Below are 24,457 nucleotides of genomic sequence, written 5' to 3'. Positions count from 1 at the left end.
AGTAACTGTTTGAAACTACATTTAGATTCACAAAAAACACAAGACCATTAAACTTTTGGTTCTATAAACTTTGAATCACCTTTTTGTGAAACAAAAAAAACCTTGCATGATGGACAATATCAATTATCATGTCCCCCAAAATGGTGCAACAGAAGCACAACCAATAGAAGATCAAATATCTTAACTAAGAGCCTCCAATGCTTAGGAGACCAGATTCAGCTTTTGGGGCCACAATTATTGCTGCAAAGTATAAGAAAAAAGATCTTCCCATAAACTAATTGAACAATTACGCCCCAACAAATAAACCAATAGTTACAACATCTATTCAAAACTTAAGGGGGAGACTGTACAATTCCACCTCAACCCACATCATTATCCTGCCCTATAACCAGCAAGACAGAAAAAAAAAACAATGCTACAACACCCTTCTAAAGGTGCCTATCGACAAAGTAAAGAACAATTTATCTTTGTCATTGATGGCTCAACTTGCGCTTCTTTTGTTTTCTCAGTCGCTCCCGCCTTTCTTCTTCTTCTATCTTCCGGAGTTCTTCTTCATCCTCTTCCCTTGCTATTTTTGCACTGAGGAAAGAAAGCAGGTCAGGTTTGTTTTTTAAGTACTATCAACTATGCACAAACACGAGCATTATTTATATAAAACTTCTATATCAGTCTTAAAAGGAGACTACGAACATCATAGTTGAATAATTATAGCCAAAAAATGAATTTGAAAATAAGTCTGCCCTAAAAGACATGTTACCAACCTCCGCCTTTCTTCCTTCAAAATTTCATCGAAATTAGCCTCCATATCACTAACATCATCATCGTCACGGTACCTATTTGGATTATACCTGGAAAACAGACACTTCTATCAGCCAAAAAGACATGGTAACATTAACATAAGCAATAACCCAAACTAGAAACATGTTTTCCTAAGCTTTTAACTGAATGAAGAACCATTAACAAAATATATTTATCTCTAAACCCTCGGTTACAATCCAATCAGAGGAATATAAAAACAATCAGTTCGATGATGGATCCACTATCAGTATGATAGTTACTTTTACTCAAATAGGCAATTTGCAAAGGGAATGTGAACTTTTCAAACCCCTTTAAACCTCAACTTAGAGGAACAAGACATAAATCTGTAGCGGAAGCAAGAAAGGAAAAATATATACGTACCCAAACATCTCCCTAATCATACTAATGGCTTGTTCTCCATCATCTTCTTCATCATATCTCGTTGGTTTTCTTGCTGGGCGTCTATCATCTTTTTGTTGATGAACTGGGCGCCTCTCTTCTTTTCGCTGAAGTGCTGGGCGCCTGTCATCTCTTTGCTGAAGTGCTGGGCGTCTGTCATCCCTTTGCTGAAGTGGGCGCCTGTCATCCCTTTGCTGAAGGGATGGGCGCCTGTCATCCCTTTGCTGAAGGGATGGGCGCCTGTCATCCCTTTGCTGAAGGGATGGGCGCCTGTCATCCCTTTGCTGAAGCGATGGACGCCTGTCATCCCTTTGCTGAAGTGATGGGCGCCTTTCATCCCTTTGCTGAAGTGATGAGCGCCTTTCATCCCTTTGCGGAAGTGATGGGCGCCTTTCATCTCTTTGCTGAAGTGCTGGGCGTCTATCGTCCGAGGGACGTGCTACATTTCTAGGAGGTGGTGGTTTTATCTATTCGGATCACAGAACTCAATTAGTAAATTCTGAAGGTCAAAAAGTTAATAAGGAATAAGCCAAAATTTAACCCCACCCAACTAAAATATATTTAATTAGTTAAAAAACAGGACCCTAGAAAGAAGAAAACATTATATAAAAATCAAGGCACAGCTTACCTGAGGTCTAGCCAAGGAAGCTTGTTGTTTCTGAATCACCGCCTGAGGTTTGGAGACAGGGACACCTTGTTTTGACATCACTTTTGACTTGCCAGATTCCAGTGGTAGCCTGTTCTGTACCGAAGATTGCCTTGGTACAGCGGGTTGCACTCTTGAAGGGGTTGGCCTGTGGGAAGCAGGCACAGTACTCTTGGAGCCTGGTGCCCCAGTAACCTTGGGGGACGCCCCTTTTGGCCGCAAAGGCGGCCGTCCAGGCCCACTTCCATTACTGCTACCGAACTGTTTCCTAGAGTCTAACATTTGTTGAGTCGGTTTATTAATAGACACCGATTTTTGAATCACAGCTTTAGGTTGCCTTTGGCCGTCTCTTCTCATTTCACGATCATCTAGAAGCTTTCTCCCACTATCACTTGAAGTCTGCTTTCCGAACCGTGCATCTTCAATACCACCAAAAACCCTGAATAAGTTTCTCGATAAATATAGCACGTTGAGACAGATTTTATCAAATAGAAACATGAATAAACAGTGACCAGGAGCGCACCACAATAAGGGGCAGACACTTTCTGAGTTAAAGAACCTCTTGATGGACCAGGAAGTTCAGCATCATCAGATAATAGAAACGAATAGTCCCTTGTATTTTTTACCATATCGATCTTTCTTTTTAACTACAGAAAATTAAATGACATAAAAATCCTCAGTAAAATAAAGAGAACATTACAAGAAAAATTAAGAGAAGTGTTGAGAAATTGCACTGATTGATGTATTACCCCATTTGTGACTTTTGGTGCATGGTTGCTGGTGGAAGCTCTTGATCCTGCAGGTTTTGCAGGTTTTGAAGCAACACTCTTATTGCTCTGCTGGAAAGGCAAGGGTAAGCATCAGATGAACTGTAAGCCAAGACCAAAAAGGAAAAGGATACATGCGCTAAAAAAAATCTATACTTTCACCAATTAACATGACGACAATCACCAGGCAGAGCATGTCCCACAAGAATATCTAGTGGAAAAATGTTATAATGGGTTACATCATTCTATTAGTGTGATTAGAAGTGGAAGCTAAAGCTGAGATGACCTTAATATGCGAGTAAAATACTCCTAGAAGAGCATCGACCTAAATTAACATAGTACTTCCATAACTAGACGACATTTTTAACCAGTTGATATGAGCTAATAGATTTTCCCTTTCATTGTTCCTAACTTAAATTAGCCAAGTCTGCATGGGAATCAATGAAATTGTATGTCTTCTCGCAAAAACAAAATTGTACCAGCAACTTGATATGAGAAATTCGTACACATACCGAATGGTTAGATTTCATGACTTTAGCTGCCAGATTTGGATTCTCCAGTAGAGACTTGCTTTCTTGGATCACTCTGTTAGAGATAACAGGCTGTGAAGGTCCAAAGAAGGAACCAAAACTGCAGGATCAGATAGACGGTAAGACAAACCATGAGCCTCAAAACCAAAACATAATATAAACTTCGCCTAAAATGATGCACCATTACACCAGTACAAAGAGAACCACTTCTCTTTGTCCAACTACATCATCTTTCTCTAACAAAAGCATCAAAAGAATAATTCAGAACAGGCTAATTCTCAAATCCCTTCACAGATGCACTCAGTATAATTCTACAAGAGAGAGCACAACCATCTTCCCAAGGAAAAAATATGCACAAAATATTTTCCACTTAACTGATGCAATAAAAGTGCATAATAGAAATCTATGCACGAGATCTAGCACATTGTTACAAGCACCTATTAATAGAATTATTAGACTGCGTTAACAACAAATAAATTCTGTGAAATGGGTAACTTCAAAATCAGAGCACTTGAGTAGTATCACATCAACATACTAGCGGCACTCACTTATCCCTGGATGATGCATTCTTTTTAAAATCACGAGAACCACCACCTAGTTCTTTCTTCCTCTGCTTCCTGATATCATCTTTTAACCGTTGCCTCAGCTCCAGGTACTCTAACAACTCCTGTGAAGGCTGTTGAGGCTCTTCATCCTCATATTCCTCTTCACCAGCCTCTTCCTCTTCACCTTCAGTCTCATACTCATCCAAATACGAATCATCATATTCCTGCATGAATGTAACTAAGTGGTCAAATGAAAGTATATCAATTGACTATGCCTCATCCCAATTTCCAAATCAATCAAAGAATCTGCTACATGAATCCTTTATATCCATCCTATCCAATTTAGGTCTATTTCAATCCAATATTAAATAATTTTTCTTTCAAGGAAAATTACGGTTTTCCTAAAACTAAAGACTTTCCATTTATCAAATCAAACACTTGTGCCTACAAGCTGATATAAAAGCCACCGATAAAAAAAATGGGAAACAGAAAAGGACATATAAGCTTACATCTCCTTCATATCCCCGCATAGCTGCTTGGGAAGGCTGACCTGACCCTGGAGATCTCCGAGAAAAACAAATAGCTGAATTCCTGAAATAAAAGATAGAATGACATATTACCACCAAGTGTGAACAAGAAAGGAACTTGGAAGACATTCAACCAGGAAAGTTAACAGGAAAAGTTATGCCAAATAGCTTGATCTATTTGGGACAATATTCAATGGACATCACATTGAATCAAATTAGGAGACAACAAACCAAATAAATGAAGGTGCTGTTTGATTTTCTAAAATCTTGCAAAAAGTTCTTCCAAAATATTTCTTGTCTCAGTTTTTCAAGAGTTTTCACAACAGAAAAAAGTTTAAATCGTTATCTAAGAAGAAATTTGAGGGTGTTTTTCAAGCAAACGTTTTCTTCCATCACAAAACACTGACATATCATCAAAGGAACTATAACTATCCAAACATCCTTACTTTGCACCATTTTTTTCCCAAAAGCATTTACTCATTGAAATATTCAATAAAGTTGCTCAAACAGCTCACAAAGATCAGATCTTGACCAAAAAAATCAGAAAAACATGAACCAATCTACTTGCGAATTCGCTTTTCCACTCACCTTCCTTAAATGTATAGTACCAATTCACAAAAAGACACCAAATTTTACAAAACTTGCAAGATCTCTTATCCTAATTCATCAAAAAATTATAAAAATAACAAAAATAATCGAATGGATGCAAAAACAAACCCTAGACACATCAAGCTCAATCCTAAAAATCCAATAACAGAGACACCAAAAACTTCAAGATTTCTTAATCCTTGTTCATAAAAAAAAATTAAGAAAAAATTCAAATCGGTAAAAAAAAGTCAAACCCTAACCAAATCAATCTCAATCCTACAATTCCAAAAATCATACGGCAAAATCTAAGGAAAATTTTGGAAAAAAATTAGAAAAATAATAAAAACAAAACCTGTATCGATCCAATTAACCAAAAGTGTAAATCACAAAAAAAAGCGAAAACCCTTGAGAAAAAATTATAAATTTTTTTTATCTGTATCGATCCAATGAATCAAATGAAATTCAAAAATCATAAAAAAGCAAAATCTCATCAGAAAAAAAGAGGAAAAATTCGTATAAAAGTATAGCTGTATCGATCTAATGAATCAAATGAAATTCAAAAATCAAAATCTAATCAGAAAAAACCCGAAAAAAAAGAGGAGAAAATAATAAAATTTACCTGTATCAATCAAATGAAATTCAAAAATCATACAAGAGCAAAATCTAATAAAAAAAATTAGTAAAATTTACCTGTATCGATCTACCGAAATCCGAAAAAAAGCATTGATTTTTCTTGGAGAGAAGTGAACGAATCGTTTCAGGATCTGAAGAATTGAGCGGTTTTGATGCGATATCGTCGGTGAATAAGGGATTATTATTTGGGAGAAAAAGGAAGATAAAGCTCTTAGGGCAAACTAGAGATGAGGAGGCAAGGCTATCGTGCGCTGGGGTGTGTTGTATATACCCGAAAACGGGCTCAATTTCGAATGAGCCCATACTTAGAATTTCAATTGTTTCATTACAACATTCTTTACTAATTATAACCTCCTCACAACCATTTTTAGCCATCAAAATTATCTTTCTACTTAATTAAACTCAAATTTTCATATCTATAATCTTTTCTACCAACAAGGTTGTGGCTCGAAACGATCCATCTTTTAAACGTATTATTTCATAATGTATTGTATTATATTATAATAATGTTTTAATGAATATATGTTTAGATAGAATGTATTGTTATATGTTGTTACATAGTGTAACACATTCAGAAAATTAATAATAAAGTTATTAATAATTAATAAAGATAGAATGAAAACAAGGTAATTTCTTATTTAACCCATAATGACATGGATGAGTCTTTTCTCAAACGAAAATGATACAAATGAGTCAAACATTTAACTAATGACATAGATGAATATTTTTTCAAAATTCGGTGATATATTTGAGTATTTTCTCTTATAAGATTAATACCTAACTGGTCGTTGTACACACATAATTCTTGATCGAACATAAGGTTTTATACTTTTTTTTATTCCTTAAATATTTTTTTTATGTTTAAGTTAGATATTTTAGTTGTCTTAATTTTATTAAGTTATTTTTATAGATTCGAAAACAACAAAAATAGAATCATCTTTTAAGATAAGTTTTATTTAAATTGTTAAAAAAAATGAAAAGTTACAGAAATATATCCTCTTATAATTTAAATGTAATAAATAAACTAGTGTTTTTTAATTATATTTTTAATTAGCCATTTAGTTTTTTTAATTGGTTCTAGGTAATTAATATTGATTATTTATAATTTTGATATATTTAAATTATACGAATATTATCCATTATCATCACATCTACCACAACTCTACTATCACTTCCCACACTCTCACATGATCCTCTTCACTCACTCTCACACTCACATACACTCCTACACACTATATATATACACACAAACAAAAAAAAAAAATTCAGCAAAACATACAAAAAAAAAAAAAAAGGAGGATTAGAATCACTCCCAAATCAGAAAATTTTCAGCAATAAAAAAATCAAAAACAACCCACACACAACAAAAGAAACAGAAAGGAAAAAGAAGGAAAAACACAACACACATTCACATAAAAATTGTGAGTGTTCTACTTGAGGTTTGATTAAGATTTTACGGTATTCAATTTTTTCTTGTCTTTTTTAATTTATTGATGAAATTTGATGTAATTTTATGACAAGTTTTTTATATTTTGTTTTATTTATTAATTTGATTGAAATGATTAATTTGTTAGTTGTTATATCCCTATTTCATGAATGTGGGTTGCATTGATTGATAATTTTTTTAATTTATTTTTATTTTTATTTTTATTTGTGACCGTTTAAAAATAACGGACAGTAAAATTATTCCGATCTTGATTTAAATAATAATGATGAAGTATGTATGGTTAGGCTAAAAATAAATAAATAAATTATTGTTGTTTTATTTTAACAAACAAAAAATGAGATTTATTTTTAACAATGTGTTATTGCTTGTTTGAATAGAAAATATATAATGATGAAGTATGTATGGTTAGGCTTAATGTTGATGTTAATTATAAGGTAAACAAAATATTGAAATGTAAAACAAAAAGATATGAATATGATCCAAAATTTTATCCTAGAATTCAAGTATTTTATTTTATTTTATTTTTCTTTAAAAAGATTTAAGTATTTTCTTTAACTTTACACAATCATGTAGGCACATAAAAAATATTTATTTTTTTATTAAGAATGTGGTTACACTTTTTTTTTTGAGAGCATTAAAAATAAACTCAAGGATGCAGTGATTCACCTTGTCCAAAATTTCAATTAAATTTTATTTATTTGAAGTATAGGTCTATAGAAAACAAGGTGGTGGAAAGAAGACAGTTATGTCTCTAATCGTGAAGACCACGAATACGGTTACGTATCTAGATCGAGACCAAATAAAAGTTCATCAATAAAAATGCAAATAATTTATGGCTTATAAAATATATCCAAAATAGTAAAATAAGTATAATTCAATTAAGCGACCGTGCTAAAACCACGGGACTCGAGGAATGCCTAATACCTTTTCCTCGGTTAACAGAATTTCTTATCCGAATTTCTAGTATGCAGACCATAATAAAGAGTCATTTTCTTTTAATTGGGGATTAAACAAAAAAGTGACTTGGAACACCATAACTCAATTTCAAGTGGCGATTCTAAAAAAAATAAAATAACCCCTAATCAATACTATCACTTAAATTAAAAAAAATCTTACGCCACCACACGAAAAAGGGGTATGACAGTTGTTTGGTAGTTGGTCTAAATATGAGTTTTGAAAATGTTAAATCTTGCCTAAGTAATACCACATTTGATAACTGATCCGAATGTAAGTTATGTATAAAATTAATACAATATTTCATTTGCAATTTATAAATTCCCATAACTAATACATGTATAAGTTATGAGGAAATCTATGCATATATTATTTTATAAAGGATAAAAGATAAAATAAGTAAACGATATATAAAATTATAATAGATCCCATTATTAACTAATTCATATATTTCTAATATTTACATGATTCTAACCAGTAATGCAGCGATTCTAACTTAATTTTTGATAAATAAAATAATATTAAATAGATATTATTGAAGCACAAAGAATGATAAAAATCATATACACATTGCACAAATAATACATTTTGACCTGTAGGGAAAGAAATTGGTTGGAAGCCTTCTCATTTTTTGTCAAATGATCAGTAGGCAGCAAATTTTAAATGATTGGAAGTTGCCTATTTTAGTTTTGAGCAACAAATTGGTCACTGCATACAAAATTAAATTGAACTTAAATTAGGGGATGATATTGAAATCAATTTAAAGATTCTTATGAATAACGTATTACAAAATGAGAAATAATAAGTAATAATATAAAAAAGAAAAAGTAGATATGAAGTATAGAAAAACAAGACATAAAAGTTCTCTTATTCTTTTAAGTTGATTTTAGTATTTCAGAAGTGTCTATAATATGATGTCTCGTGTTTCTATTTATATTATTATATAAACTTATATTAAAAAAATAGTTATAAACATGGTATCAACTATGAAGGTTAATTATCAGAAAAAAATCATGAAAAAAGGTTGAGGTAAGTTAATATCATATCAGTAAAAACTAACAAAATTTATGTCTAAAATAATTAGCATCATTTCATATCAATATAAACATTATTGCATTGGTATAACATTTTGAGAAAGCTAATACAATTTTAAAGAAATAGATGAGATATAAATATATTTAACTTATTTGTCGAGTGTTAGAGAGAAAATGTACTAAAGATAATTATAGTTGTAAAGAGACACAAAGATGAAGTCAGAATTAAGATTATTTTGGGTTCTAAATTTCTTTAGTAACTGTCAATCAATTTTGTTAAGGGTTCACAGATTAATATATATATAAATTTATCAACATAGAATATTGACTTTGATCAAATTTCTTAACTTTTAAACATTCAAAACTGACAAACTCGTTCAATATATGTTTAATCATCTTGAAAATCATATCACCCTTCCCTGCATGTCACAAATAATTTTAAAAAAATTATTGAAAGGGTAAAAATTGAAAAAATACATGAAAAAAAATCAAACGACTATGAGGATCACTGCAATAGCCTTCAAAAGCTAAACGATCAAATTATTTCTTACCTAACACTTCATTTGTTTGCACTTAGGGAATGTCTTAATCTTAATCATTCGAATATATATATATATATATATATATATATATATATATATATATATATATATATATTGAAGTCGGTCTAATTAGGTAATTTTTCCAAATAAAAATCATATCAAAAATGTAATTGAGTCCTTTCATTACCTGTTATTATAGTCCTCTTCAAACCAAAGAATTTATGACTACTTAATTGTACTTGAGTTAGGCTCATAAAACCAACCATTTCAAGCAATTGAAGAACTAACGAGCTTTAATTTTTAACCAACTAACAAGCTTTATATCCAATTAGTTTTTATTTTTGTACGAGGAATAAAAAAGATATTATTCTTTATTCTTGAAAACTTGTATTACTTGTGTACTTTAATTTTTTGGCGGACAGAAGTTGTACTCTATTTGTTCTTTTTAATGGATGCACGCATAGGTAATACGATAAAAGTAATATTTTCTTAAAGAAATCGTGTAAAAATTGGATTTCACGAAGACAGTTAAATTGAGTCCGGAGCCTAAAGGGTAAAAAGTATTAACAAAAATTTCAAAACGGTATATAGAATTTTATATTAACCAAAACGGTAAAATCGCTGCCCCTGCAGCGATTTCCTTAATTTTATTTTATTTTTAAAAATTGTAAAAAAAATTAAAAATCTATAAATCGCTGCTTAGGCAGCAATTTCATTAAAAAAAATGAATCAAATTTTGCAAAACGATTTTGCTTTTCCGGTGGGGTAAGTCGCTATTGGTGCAGCGTTTTTACCGTTTTGGTTAATATAAAATTTTATATTCCGTTTTGAAATTTTTGTTAATATTTTGTACCCTTTAGGCTCCGGACTCCAGTTAAATTCATGTCAACTTCATGATACACATACGTAAAAAAAAATGTAATATTTACTATAGAGATATGTAATAATCATTATTGGAATCAGAAAATTTAATTGATAGACATATAATTTATATATTATTTGATTCGAAAACACGAATCCTTTTATCTGTGAATTTGGCTAAAAAAAAATATTATTGTGACTTTTGATATAACATTATCAACTTATTGGTGTTTTTTCTTGTATGATTTAATCTAATACCGAAACATTCCAAATTATCTCTCTCTATATATAGATAAGTAATTGGGTTCTAATTTAAGGCTAAAAGAAATATCCCGCAAGACCACTCTGTTTGGACATGGACGCAATGGATGTTCGACTTGCATGTGTTATTGGAGACTATAATGGTGCAGAACAACGCCTGTATTAAGGATATTTTAGACGTACACAATTATGGTTACAATTCACATTTAATGTGCATAGAAAAATTATCTTAAATATTAATTAAGTGTATCTAAATGTATTTTGCATTCTTTTTTTCGAATTTCAACAATTCAACATTCGAATAGCTCAAAGTATAAAACATAAGTCTCATATATCATAAAGAACAAACTTGAATCATCAATTTGTCAAAATAACACATCTACAGAAAACTCATTCAACTCCTTTTCTTAATTTTATTTTTCTTATACATGTTTGCACTCAAATTTTATAACACCACCTTAGGGGTTCCAATTCTCACCTTTCCTATGATTTTTCAAGGATAGCTTTGGAAATTTTGGTCAATTAACAACTCAGAATAGATTTCTATAATATTTCTCATGCACCTTAATGGTTTAAATCTGAGTATAATTGGACCTGCTGTTGTTCATGAATGTTCTTTATAAGAAAGATGGATATACATGTAAACTAGCTCCCCACCCTAAAGTGATTGCAACAAATACATTAAACTAAGATCCTGATTTGAGCTTTAGCAAGCATTGTTTGTAGTGTTACAACTTAAAACAGTTACTTAACAAAGGAAGAGGATTTCGAAATTGGGTTGTCGATACCTCCTCAGCATAAAGAAGGGTGGGTTCCAGAGAAGATTGTACTGACCCAAAAGCAACTGATCTAGGACCCTCACTGGGCTTTAGTGAGCATTGTCTGTATTGTTGCAACTGAATCAACTGTGGATTTCAGTAGCCAACTGATTCCTACTTGCACGCGGTGTTTATCAGTTGGTAATCTGATCAAATACGCTATTTTCCTTGCTGCAATAAGTACCAACTGAAATATGAGAAAGTGAAGAACGAGAGACGGGGGTTTGGGGGGGCGAATAGATTAATGCCTCTGCTAGAAATGTGAAGGTTAAAGTGTACCAGTATGACCAACAAAACCCTCCAAGGTCAGCCCATCAGTGAAACTTGGTGAAACAGCAGCATCATACTTTCCAAGTGTCATCATCTCACCTAAATTTTGATACCTGCGGCATAATGGCATAGTTTTAATCAAGAAAATCAACTTTGTTTCATAATCACCTGATACAACTTTGTAACTAGGACTGATAACTCAAATAGTTGCAAATAGATTTGGAAGTGTCAAAGAAATTTAAGAAAAAGCTATAGCATATGGTATATTGTTCCCTAGCTGAAGTAATTAAAGTAAAAAGTGTTTCCGGAGACTTGAAAAGAAATTTAGGAAGCTGATCTTTCACGAGTTTAATCACGGTTTAAAGAATGACAAAAGTTTCACATCGGTGGTTAATGAGATGAATGGATTCCTTATAAAAGGCTTAGGGCCCGTTTGGATGAGCTTAATAAAAGCAGCTTTAAAAAAGTACTTTTAAAAGTGCTGAAACTTATTTTTAAAATAAGCAGTTATGCGTTTGGATAAAAGTGCTGAAGTTGTTATGTCAAACGTGAAAAGGGAAACATGGAAGAAAGAAATGTTAGGGTTATATGGGTAATTTGGAGATTGTACAAAAATATTAATCACAAAAAGATAAAAATGTGGTCAACTTAAAACAGCTTATAAGCTAAAGAAAAAAAAAAGCACCCCTACCCCAGCTTTTAACTTTTGACTTAAAATAAGTTTTTTTTAACTTAAAATAAGATGTTTTGAGTATTGCCAAACAGCTAAATAAGTCAAAAATCAGCTTTTAAGTCAGTTTGACCAGCTTTTAAGCTGAGCCAAACAGGCTCTTAGACAATCCTCCTTCGTTCGAGCTAGCTTTTGGGGTGTGAGTTAGGCCTAAGACCTAATTATACATGATACCAGAGCAGACAAAGATCCTAAAATCGAATCTCACCGCCACCCAAATCAAAAAAAGAATTTCCACGTGCTTGGCCCATGAAAAAACTCAGGCCCGCACGTGAGGGGGGGTGTTGAAAATATAATCAAATAATAAAAGTGTGCTTAGTTTAACAACTATAGCTATTAGATGACATGATCACACACTTCAACATGGTATCAGAGCAGGTCCGTCTCACCCGATGTTGGGGCCCCCAAAATCAAAATTGCCCACGCATCAGATGCTAAGCACTGGGCGTGAGGTGGGGTGTTAAAGAATAACAAAAGTCTCATATCGGTGGTTAATGAGATGGGTGAACTTCTTATAAGGTTTGGACAATCCTCCTACCTTTGAGCTACATTTTGGGGTGTGAGTTAGGCCTAAGACCTAATTCAACAATTGGGAACTTTATAAAGTGGATGATTCCCTGTTTTCACAACCTAAATAACCTTTAGATGCAAAGATAATTTTACCCTAGCCGTCTATCTCTGAATGAATAAAAACATGTTTTCCCGCACCCATAATTCTGTATTTACAGGGAACTAAATAAGGTTTCTATGGAAAAATCACTAATGGACCAATACCTATTTAGAACCCCCTGATAGATACATAGGCCTAATAGTATTTTCTAACAACTCTCACTTACACAGAATGGAGCACTCAAGTTCCAGCAACTAATTAAGAAAAAGCTTTTTCCACTTTTATTTCTCTTCTACCAATTCATGCCGGATACAGAGGGCGTGCAAACCAGTATACTATGAGAGCACTTTGCTATGCATCTGTTAGGAATATATAGCCTCTTGTCATCATCAACAATATCATAAATATGCTTAGGATGCTATATCATTTGAATATGTTTCATCTTGTGCATCCTACTTTCTTTCTATCACAATTATGACCCTTAAATCATAGTCAGTACCAACAAACACAAATAGAGATTTTTTCAATGATCTTTCTCTCACGAGTAAAACACAATTATGACCTTCAATTGCTACTTGTGAAACAGATATTTAAGTCAATGGATCTACAAATATTTGAGTAGATGCACTTAATGTTCACTTCTTTGTATGCAACCATATCTTTCACAAAATTGAACAAAATGTCAATGTGTTTGGTTTTATAATGATATGTACAACCATTGATGCTCAAATTAGTAATCTAATGAATGGAAGTATCCATAAAGCGGTTCTTACTAAAAGATAGTATAAGTACACAAAAGAATATAAGATAGCAGTCATAAATTTCAAATTTGAAGAAGCTATTTTCGTCTCAGAATCTCAAGAGACGAGAAGGACTAGGAGGGAGTTTTTAATGGTTAGGGAAACATAGAGTCACCGTGAAGATTCAGTTTCTGAGAAAAGAAGCTCTTTCTTCACTGCTGCTTTGAGTTTTTTTTTTATGGAGGAAACAAATTATGGTGGGAGGAAATCTAAAACAAGCTTACCTTTGGTTTCATCAACTTACAGCTCATTTTATGCAATGTATTGTGCCATGTAAGGAAAATTAAGAAGCACACATTATTGTTAGTGGTAGAGGTGTTGATTATCCAACTTTTTAAAAATCATAGTTGTTCAACTAGAACATCACTAAGAGGGGGCCAGCATTGTAAATGAGTGCAAGTTAGAGTGTCAATTAGCTTTTAACCAAAAAAGAAAATTAGGAAATCTAACATTTTTCTCGAAATTAGGGAACTAAACCATGTAACAGATGCTCACTCAACAAATAATAAACACAATCAGATAGCCAATCGATGTAGCAGATATGGAGCAAACCTAAAAGGCAACAATGGGCGGTCATTAATTGCAGCCCACAAATTCCAACCAGCAAAATCTGCTTGCTGAAAAGCAACCTGTAACAAAAACCACAGAAAAATCAGTACAGAAAGAGCATGCCTCTCAATCTTAGGTGCACATGTATTTCTTGCACAAGCTTACTCAGATAAATTCAGTCAACTACCTGTGCAGTAGCCGGAAGCAACTTCCCATTCCTGTCCCTTAATGTAGACGAATCACCAACAGCAAATATACGAGGATGACCCTTGACACGGAGAGTTTCATCAGTTTCTGCTTGTCCCCTAGCATTCAGAGGAATGTCGTAAGGTTTATCACTAGGTTCCAACTGAGGAAGCAGTGGTTTAGATCCAATAGTCCATAAAACTATATCTGCCCGTATAGTCTGACCCTGCAAGCCTCTTTCAGCAGGCTGCAATTCAAGTGTTACACTTTCAGAATGATCAGCTGCTGAGTCTATACTTCCAGGTTCAGCATCAGTCTGAGGCTCGTTTCCTTTTGTTATACATCGGACAAAATAACCAAGTATGAGTTGAACTTTCCTGGAAGAAAGTACCTGAAAGAAGACTGCTTATGTTCAAATATAAGGGACACAACAGACGGTGGATCATGATGAAACAAGAAGTTTATCACATTGTAAAATGAGGAGAACACAAAAGGGCTAACTTACAAAAAAAAAAGTCCACAAAGGCATTGAATGGAGCTCGCATTGATTACCTCTGTAACAAGCTGGGCATGATCAACATCTATACTCTAGCTCTAGAGGGAGTGCTACTAGAATGAACCTAGACCTACTCCTTAACAGTGTACAGAGGCCATATATAGATAGAATATTTGTAGGAACTTTCTTTTGATTCTTTCCTTATTTAGACTCAATGTACTTGTATTTAAATCTTGTAGTACTTGCAATAATATACCAGGAAATAGCTCAATTACCTCTGCAACTTACAAAATATAGCACGAAAGAAAGAATTAAAGAATGTATTTACTCGAATATTTTCCCAAGTTATTAGATGTTTAAATAATCACCTATTTTAACAAGGAAAGAAATCAAGGCTGTATCTTCCTAATTGTTTTCAACATAGACACAATATGCTTAACATATTAAATGTTGTGAACGGTGATCCAATTTTTTTTTGAAAGATAAAAGGAAGAATAAAGAGTGGAAAAACTATGACACTAAAGCACCTTTGATGAAATGATGCCAACTCAATGATGTAAATTGCTTACTTTTAGTGCTGCTTCCCTGTTTCCTGCTGGAGCATTTGACAAAATTGTCTTATCAACATTAATCGCTTGTACAATTCCCTTTTGTTGCAACCTTTCCGATATCGTGGCAGCTAACTCAACTCCTCCATAACCACATCCAACCACTGCTACTCGTATTGCAGAGTCCTTACCGAAGTTTTTGCGCTCTAATTCTCTTAGCTTTTTATCAACCCTCTGCACAAAAAATACAGAGCTGGAAACACTTTAAATTTGCATAAGAGCCAAACATCACAATTTAGGTTTACTTTAAGATGATAAAATGTAACCTTATTCAATCAAGTACTGACATGAGCATCCTCTAGGGTATAAAATGGCAAGGCATAATCTGCAGCGCCTGGAACAATATCAAGTTTGGCCTCAGCTCCTATAGCAAGGACCAACCTGGCAGCCCAAAGATTTAAGAAAGAAAAAGTCCATATCAGCATACCATGTTTAACGTACAGTTAATCACCCAATCAACAGATGAATGATACTCCCTCAGTTCCACTTTATGTGAACACATTTAAAGTATGATGGTCAAACTAACTAATTTTGGAGAATTTCAATTTTTATGGAAAAAAACTTACATTTTAGTCACAATAGTTAACAATTCAAAATATATAAACTCATTTGATAAAATCGTGGTCAAATAAAGCATCATTGACTCTCCAAAACATAACTAGATCACATAAAAAGATACGGAGTAGTGAAAAGTAGACTTCAGTAAGAAGAAAAATACTACTGTATAGCATGTTTCAGTATCTTACTAGGTATTATGCATGATTTAGTATAAGTTGTTATAAAGATGAATGATTTGGTACCATAAGCAATCCTTATGTCTTTCAAGCCAACGGGAAGTTCCCAGAAAAACAACTCTGGCACTTCGCTTCTTTAATCTCTAACAGTTGACGGGGAGATTAGAAAACTCTAGTCATGTCTTGTCAAGGAAAACTATTGAGATGTTTGGCTTAAATACAAGTTATACATGAATTAGAAGAACGGGAACAATAATGCAGGGATTATTATTAAGCAGATTTTTTTTTGTTAGATTTGGCTTGAAGCATTAAAAATATTATACAATATGCAATGTAAAATACATGTCTTTAAGTTTACAAAAATAGACTTATGCTTATTATTAAGTTTTAGTTGTTCCAATCCCTGTATTCTTATTCCATTCTCTATCCTGCATATAATACATAGATCCATCATAATTGGTACATGTATTATTTTTTAGGAAAAGAGAAGTAAAAACCTTAAGCAATGTGGATTTTATGTGAATTAAATCTCCTTCTCTAACCAACCCAATGACCTAGAAAATTTGGGAGATACAAAAAAATTAATGCAAAATCACTGACCAGACAACTTTTTTGAGTGGAGTAAGAAGAGATTATGGATAACATGTGAAATCCAACAGGCTAAACATGATTATTAGATATTGATAATATCCACTATGACTTAATTTCACCTCATGACAGAGTTTGTTAATTAAAGACGCTATGAATTTCTAACTTTTGGACTTTGAGAAGGCAATGCTAAGGTAATTTTGCCTCAGACACAGGAAAAGGCTGGATATAGTACATCAAGAAAAAGAGCTTCAATCCTAAATGCAATTTAAGATTTCTTTGTTACCCAGTCACGTGAGGCTAGAGTGCTGACAAGCATACCAGTCATATTCTATGAGGAGACCACTTTCGAGATGAACAGTCCCTGCTGTAGGTGCATTAGTTCCCAAGTGGTCACATGGATATAAGCATTTTACCCTGTCTTTGAAGAACCTCACACCAGTATTGGCAAGCAAGTCTGAGAATTGTGGAGCAATTTCCCATGCCTCAACTTCTGTATTTGAAATGTTTTATTTAGAAGCTTATAACATTGACAAGAACCAAATATGAGCATTTAGGTCATGAATGGTTACATCGAACAGGAAGTAGGTTGCATACCTCCAGAGAGAAGTTCATACAACAATGGCTTAAAAACGAAACGTTCCGATTGATCGATGAGGACTACCTGAATTATTTCAATGAGACACATTCTCAGTGAACTAACAAGTGAGGATAATGTTTGTATCTTCATTTTCTCTTCTTTCTAATATCTATCCAAAGAGTTGCATCATTAATAGAAATAAGTATAAAATGGAACAAAAGCTGTTGAGCTGAGCACTGTAACCCTAGAGGAAATTATCGACTCTAGACTGACTTCAAATTTTGTTTCTTCTATGTTCTTTTCTTACAGCAACATAGTTTCTTGGATTCTTTCTTTTACTAGATGATTGAAGAGAGCTTATACTAGAACATTGAAAGACCACCACAAGCAGATGCGACCTCAATCATGATTAAAGTAGGCAAGAGAAAAGGAAAGAAGAGAAAAGAAAAGAAATGGGAGGATACTGCACTCATCCCTTAATCAGCCAAATTTCAAAAAGATAGTGCTTCTACCGCCTAATGAAAGGTAGATACTAAATAAATATCCACATTAAAGGTATCAACCATTTTTTTTTTCAGAAAACCTCCTTTTATAGCAGATAAGTTGGTTCCCAAAAGTGCCACCTCCATCCCATATAGATGACATAATCTGACTAGTGCTGAGATTACTAGAAAAAGGTTTGAATGAACTATTACGTAGTTAATCAATAAGTGATCATGATAATAGTTTGAAATATGAAATAGTTGAATGGTGAAAAAATAATCCATTGATCTCAAGTATATAAGATAATATACTCAGTTCACATTATTTTATATCATCTAAGAGAAAAAGGTTTTCCATCTAAAGGAGAAATCTGAAGTATCCCAATGCAGGAAAAAAGAAAGAAACACAAGTGATTGGAACACCTGGGGTACTTTATCCCACTGTATTTATGTTTTTCATTTCCCCATAGCTTACATTTCGGGGAGCAGCAACATCTAACTTTACAAATTCTTGATTCATAGCAATAAGATCAAATTCAAAAAGATCATCACAAATGGAAGAGACCAAGGGAACACCACAACATATTGAGACTAGACAACAAAGAAAGGACTGACACCCACCATCAAATTCACCAACTATTGTACTCAAGAATCATGAAAAGAATCCATGATTATAAGAGAGAGTTAAGCAAACTCACAAGTATAAATTACATTTGGATCAAGATGAAATGGATTTTTTAGGGAAACAGACATTTTTGTAAGATAAGAGATCAGAAATAGGACAATGTTGAGGCAGAGATGAAGAAAATAAACATTAACTAATTTCTAAAAATTTGTCAATATTGTAATATGGGGTTAGAAAAGAGAAGGGAGGAATATGGTTGTTTTGATCCAAAGGTAGGTCGAGTGCAATTTTAGCCCGATGTTATATTTGGGAATGAACCATGAAAACTTTTAGAACAAAAAAGTTCCATATCTCATGAAATATCACATCAATTCCGGAAATAAAAAATTTAATCTATGCTATTTTCTCTTTTTAAAGTTTTAAACCTTCCTTAATACTTGTTCGCATGTCAGTTATGTGACACTGACTTATCAAAAAAGTCAGTATTTTCTTGATTAGCTGATGAAAAAGGACCAAACTGTTAAACAAGTTGTCAATATAGGACATTTACAAGAAATTAAATCTTTGAAATATTGGGATCAAAGTGATATTCACTGATTAATATGTTTTTGAAGCATTATGCATCAGGGAAGCCAAGTCCCATCTGAAGATCTAACAGGATTGGAACCTTAAAGCCAAAACTTACCTGTGGTTTCTTGTCATCAGGCCAAACAAGTGATTCTAACCTCAGTGCTGTATAAAGACCTCCAAACCCACCACCTATTATGCAGATCCTTGGCCTCTGCATACATGAAATTTTGTATTACCAAACTGCTAGAATCTGCAAATCCCTGAGCTGAAAATTTGTCTAATAAACTTAGCAACATGGTGGTCAACCCCAAGAAGAAATGAACAGAACAAAGTAAGCAATTTATCTGATTTCCTTCTGATGGCGCTGGAAGTGGGAGAGTAAATATATGCTTTGAGCACAATTCAACAAAATGTGTAATATTATTAAGCTCCAAATATGTTATGGCCCTTGGTTTCAATTTGGACAAGCCTACTGGACTTACTGAGGTTAAAATCACTGCTCATGAAAGATATGGTGCAAAACATATCACTGTAACTGAGTAAATCACCATCGAATAAATTGATAGACTATTGAATTACTCTTTCTACTGCTTACAGATTACAGAGCAAACAATTAACATGGAGAGAAAAACATCTACATACAAATACGCCGAATGGTCCAAAAGGAAGTACTTCATACATAAAAGTTGTGCAATATCCACATTTCAACCAAGACTTTTCATCCCTGATAAAGATATATGCAACAACAACTACATACACAGTATAATCCCACGATAAAGATATATCACACAGACAAAATAATGAAGTAGTATCCAGACAAGACTTACCATGCATTTTATACAAGAATAATGTAAAACCTGCAAATGATATAACTCTTACAACAAAATCATCAAAGTCATATCACCCTAGAAGAATTTATACTCCCTCTATTCCACTTTACATGACCCTGTTGTTATTTGGAGAGTCAAAAAGTCTATTCTCTAACTAGGATATATTCAAACATTACATAAATATTTTGAATTGTTAACTATTGTGATTTTACCGTACTTCCTACTAACCATTGAACATTATAACCTTATAGACATTCTGTCCACCAAAATGCCTTAAAATGTGATCGGATCATCCCCTAACTTTCTCTTCCTCCTATCATCTCTTGCAAAAAATAGATACATTCTAGGTCTTTGTTCTCTAGGAAAAATTTAGTTAAAATAATATCTTTTGAAAGAGAAAAGCACAAAAAGAAAAACAACAGGGCACTCAGCAAAAAGTGAAAAGCAAAGAGCACATTTCTTCGAAATTAATCACACAATTCATTGGAAAAAAATACGAATTTCGCACTTATTATATAAAATTTAAATAATAATTATCGATTCCAACTAAAAGCTTAGCTTAAGAGTTAGACCTTTTTATCAGGCCACATATAATTAACATTTTGAGCATTGGCTTCAGGAGCTTCCATATTGTTTACCAATCCTGCTGTAGTGCTCATGGCAACAGTGCGTAACGATGTATTCCTCCTTGAGCTACGAGAACGCCATGAACTTCTCCTCCAAACATTTGGTAATTTAGGCGAACCCAGTCCCATTTGGCGGCCTACGATATTAACAAAAATTGCTTATTCATCCAAAATTAAGGTAAACGAGAGATGAAATTGAAGGAACTTACAGCTGAGTAGTGCAGTTTTTGCTGAAGCAGAAGAAGCTAGAGTAAACTCCATTGAAGCAATTGGATTTTTCTGGTGCAAAGGAGGAAGAAGCTGATTCATATGGCGTTTTGAGTGATCCGCTCGGCTCCACGTTACTAAACACAAAAAAAGAAAGAAAATTTACTATTTGTGTCTCGAACAGGAGTTTGGCAAAGTCCAACCGAACCCGTTCAACCCATTTAAGTTTGGAACATTTACGTGTTAGGTCAATTTCAATTTAATTCATTTTAATAAATTTATTATACTCTTTTTCGTTCGATACTATTGTCATGATTTTTATTTTTAAAATCAAATTGTAAAAATTTTAACTAACATTTTAAGATATATTTTTTTATCATATTAATATGCAAAAAATTATAATTTATAATACATTTCATATAGTTTTAGAATATCTTTTTTTTAAATATCGAATTAATATGATCTAATTTATCTTTGGAAATTAGTTAAATTGACTTTCGAAAAGCACAACATGACAAACAATACTGAATGAAGGGAGTAATTTATTAGAAATTGAGTTAATAATTGATTTGAATTCTATTAAAAAAATATTTTTTAAAAAATTCAATATGTTAGATATAGTTATAACAAAAAAAATTATTAGGTATTAAAATAAAAGAATAAATTAAACAAGTAAAATTTAGATTGAGTTGGATTTTAATCTGTTTTATAATTTATTTTGATCCAAGTAAATCTGGATTTAATTGGGTCTTAATTTATTTATTGTTTTGGCTCATTTGAATTTGATCTAATCTGTTTAAGTGTCACTCTTAATCTCATGTTCGATCTATGAATATGAAAAAAAAAAATCTTAATAGGAGTGCTTTCCTCTGAATAGATCCTACGTGGTGCTCATTTAAATTAATTAAGCTTCAATGTTGATGTCAGATATCAAATAGAGAGAAACAAAACTTTAGTTATTGTTTTAGAAAATTAAGAAAAATTATCATAATTTTCTTGGTAATGTTACAAATTGAACAATATGTCATATTCTTTTCATGTTGACCCTCGTTCGAATTGATTGGATGCTTAAGCACTGAGATATTTTCGTGAGTTCCTCGTATATGATAAAATTTCTACCGTTCATATTAAAATGGATGATAAGAGAATTTTCATCATCCAATTTAAAAATTGAAAATGTGAAAGTAACTCGAAACATAATATATATTACCTTGATAAAGCGAAAGAGTCAATCTCAACCTTATTTTTTTTTTTTTTAAAAAATGAAAGTACAATAATACCAAGAAATTAGTCTAAACAGATGTAAGAGTTACTAAAAAGATACAATGTACAAAAAAAATAGGATTAGAAGTTGTCAGAGATGATCATCGTCTTTACTTATAAAACATCATTGAATCTTACAACCAGATTATGCCAAGTGACATAGTAAAAATAGTACCAGTATAAACAACACGTACTTGAAGGCATCATTGGTGAACCCGAACCCTCCATACAATATCATGGGAAGTAACCAAGGAGAAAAACATTTTAAAAAATACAAGTACGACCCGGATCCACCCATGGACCACCCTCGCTACAAGTATCATTACCTCAAAACTCAATACACCATATCTCTTTTGTTGTCAACTAAACTCAAATCGGTCATAACATAACTCTATATCACACATTATTTTTCGAATATCAGACTAGTAACTTTGGTTACGCCTTACCTTATATACTCTCATTATACAACATGTAAACAAATAGCTCTAACTTAGCAAACACATTCAAGCAATTTTAACCACCGTTATAAAATAGCTTGAAATTTCAAAATTCTCCATCATCACCTACAACATTTAACGTGTCACTCCGATCCAAACTAAAAACTTAAATTTAAGAGAAGGGTGAATTAAAATTCGTAGGCGACTGACCTATGAGATAAGTCAACTTTCCGTATAGATTAGATAAGTAAGTTAACTATAAGTAATGAACAGAAAGTAAATGGACGCATGATGTTTATACTGGTTCATAAGACTAATTCGATGCCTGCTTTTAGTTTCATCGAGTTTTAAGGGTTCCTTTAGAGCTTGAATAAAACTTCAGTTATACATAGAGATTGATCAAAAACATGTCTGGTATGCAAATCAAAGTTTCTAGCTTGGCACGACATCTACTTGTATAACGTACACTCAGTATATTTTTTTTTCTTTTCTTTTTCAATTGATCGCTCAAATGTGTACAAAACTTTATGAAAGATGGAAGAAAATTATATTAATAACAGATAGTATTAAATAAATAGTATTAAATAATATTAGTATTTACTGTGTACTAATTCTAGTCCTATTAGGATTAGTACTCCTTAAACTTAGTCCTATTAGGATTAGTACTCCTTCCTATATCCCCTATATATATCTCCCATGTATTCCCTTATTAGGTTAACACTTCAATACAATCAATATTCTTTCATATATGAAAGCTCAAGTGAAGTTGCGCACCACTGTTGAAGAGGGGCTTAATTTATATACTGAATAGTGCGATGATTTTAGCTCTAATAGAAAAATCCAGGGGAGTTTCCTTCGATTAAGGATTTGTAACTTTTTCTTGATTGAGAATATATCTTCCTTGATTGTGTTACAACACTGTCCTTTTTGCCTTGAAACAAAATTTGCAGTTAGTCTTCAATATGTTGGTGTATGTCTTGACTTGTCGCTTGGGATCTCATTGTGAACTTCCTCGATTATAATGTGATATTTTTTGATCTGTTTGCCATCTTGATCGACTGACTTTGCTTTTTACTTTTTTTTCCTTTTTGGCTTCATACAAATTGATATATGATTGAGTCAATCTTTTATATTGATTTGATTGAGCCAATCTATGTCCTTGGGTGGTGTTACTGATTTATATCAGTCTTCAGATCTTGCTCTTTGATTCCCAGCGATATGAGTTCAATTTGTCAAATCTATCTCATGGGTGATGTTGTTGATTTATATTAGTCTCTCCGGATCTTATTCCCTGATTTCTTGCTATATGAATTCAGTTTGTTATTATACAAAATATCACAAATTAACAATTTCCCTTCTTTTTTTTATAATAACTTTAACTATATGAATTTAATTTGACTTCCCTATCTAATATTTTCAAAACTCTCCCTTTCTGTATGCTCCTCTTTTTATGTGCCTCTGATAGTTATATGAGATTCTCCCCCTTTGACATAATGAAAAGGAAAACAATAGTAAGATAGGCAATTTATCAAAGAGAGCGTAGGAAAAGATACCCTAATATTACAATTCAAACAGAAAAAAATCTGGAGACATAACTCCAAACAACTATATATATCTTAACAAAAGAGATAAGGGAACACCAACTTAACGGCCTATAATATCAATAAAAAATTCTCAATTATTTTCAAAATTAACGTAAATGAGAGATAAGGTTGAATGAACTTACAGCTGAATAGTGTAGTTTTTGTTGAAGTAGAAGAAGCTAGAGTAAACGTCATTGAAGCTATTGGATTTTTCTAGTGTAAAAAATGGAGAAGATGATCCATATGCGTTTTGAGTGATTTTGCTAGGCTCCACATTACTAAAGTGAAAAGAAAATTTTTACCATTTATGTCTCGAATAAGAATGGCAAAGCG

At 32.6% G+C, this 24,457-nt stretch overlaps 2 protein-coding genes across 3 annotated transcripts; both read right to left on the bottom strand.

Annotated features, from left to right (window-relative positions):
- Window positions 1–250: 250 nt before the first annotated feature.
- Window positions 251–5,827, bottom strand: LOC101264295 (uncharacterized). 2 transcript variants are annotated; one of them, XM_069296305.1, is made up of 10 exons: window positions 5,491–5,827; window positions 4,195–4,276; window positions 3,689–3,909; window positions 3,123–3,240; window positions 2,593–2,682; window positions 2,367–2,490; window positions 1,826–2,262; window positions 1,180–1,664; window positions 762–848; window positions 251–579 (listed from the first exon to the last, which is right to left on the bottom strand). In XM_069296305.1, exons 2-10 carry the CDS (start codon window positions 4,213–4,215, stop codon window positions 471–473), a joined length of 1,692 nt encoding a protein of 563 aa, XP_069152406.1. In that variant the 5' UTR covers window positions 4,216–4,276; window positions 5,491–5,827; the 3' UTR covers window positions 251–470. The 2 variants fall into 2 exon arrangements, with proteins under 2 accessions (XP_069152406.1, XP_069152407.1); XM_069296306.1 differs by having other exon boundaries at window positions 2,593–2,679.
- Window positions 5,828–11,132: 5,305 nt separating this feature from the next.
- Window positions 11,133–21,069, bottom strand: LOC101263978 (alternative NAD(P)H-ubiquinone oxidoreductase C1, chloroplastic/mitochondrial). Its single transcript, XM_004234591.5, has 11 exons — window positions 20,844–21,069; window positions 20,581–20,771; window positions 19,294–19,389; window positions 17,519–17,585; window positions 17,243–17,414; window positions 15,887–15,980; window positions 15,561–15,773; window positions 14,497–14,886; window positions 14,313–14,389; window positions 11,630–11,733; window positions 11,133–11,521 (listed from the first exon to the last, which is right to left on the bottom strand). The coding sequence occupies exons 1-11, from the start codon at window positions 20,941–20,943 to the stop codon at window positions 11,391–11,393; spliced, it is 1,635 nt and encodes a 544-aa protein (XP_004234639.1). The 5' UTR covers window positions 20,944–21,069; the 3' UTR covers window positions 11,133–11,390.
- Between the last annotated feature and the right edge of the window lie 3,388 nt (window positions 21,070–24,457).

This window comes from Solanum lycopersicum, chromosome 3 (genome assembly GCF_036512215.1).
Source record: "Solanum lycopersicum chromosome 3, SLM_r2.1".
Lineage (NCBI taxonomy): Eukaryota > Viridiplantae > Streptophyta > Magnoliopsida > Solanales > Solanaceae > Solanum > Solanum lycopersicum.
The sequence above is the reverse complement of the archived record's forward strand: the minus strand, read 5'-3'. Positions and strand labels throughout refer to the sequence as shown.

Excerpts from the sequence above, each read along its gene's own strand:
- LOC101263978 (XM_004234591.5), bottom strand. The coding sequence starts at position 20,943 with ATGAATCAGCTTCTTCCTCCTTTGCACCAGAAAAATCCAATTGCTTCA. Across the intron at positions 15,774-15,886 it reads ATACCCTAGAGGATGCTCAT|AGGGTTGATAAAAAGCTAAG; the intron begins GTCAGTACTTGA and ends TTTTTTGTGCAG. Across the intron at positions 11,734-14,312 it reads CGCCCATTGTTGCCTTTTAG|GTATCAAAATTTAGGTGAGA; the intron begins GTTTGCTCCATA and ends ATTATGCCGCAG.
- LOC101264295 (XM_069296305.1), bottom strand. The coding sequence starts at position 4,215 with ATGCGGGGATATGAAGGAGAT. Across the intron at positions 2,491-2,592 it reads CACCAAAAGTCACAAATGGG|TTAAAAAGAAAGATCGATAT; the intron begins GTAATACATCAA and ends AATTTTCTGTAG. Across the intron at positions 580-761 it reads TTGAAGGAAGAAAGGCGGAG|TGCAAAAATAGCAAGGGAAG; the intron begins GTTGGTAACATG and ends TTCTTTCCTCAG.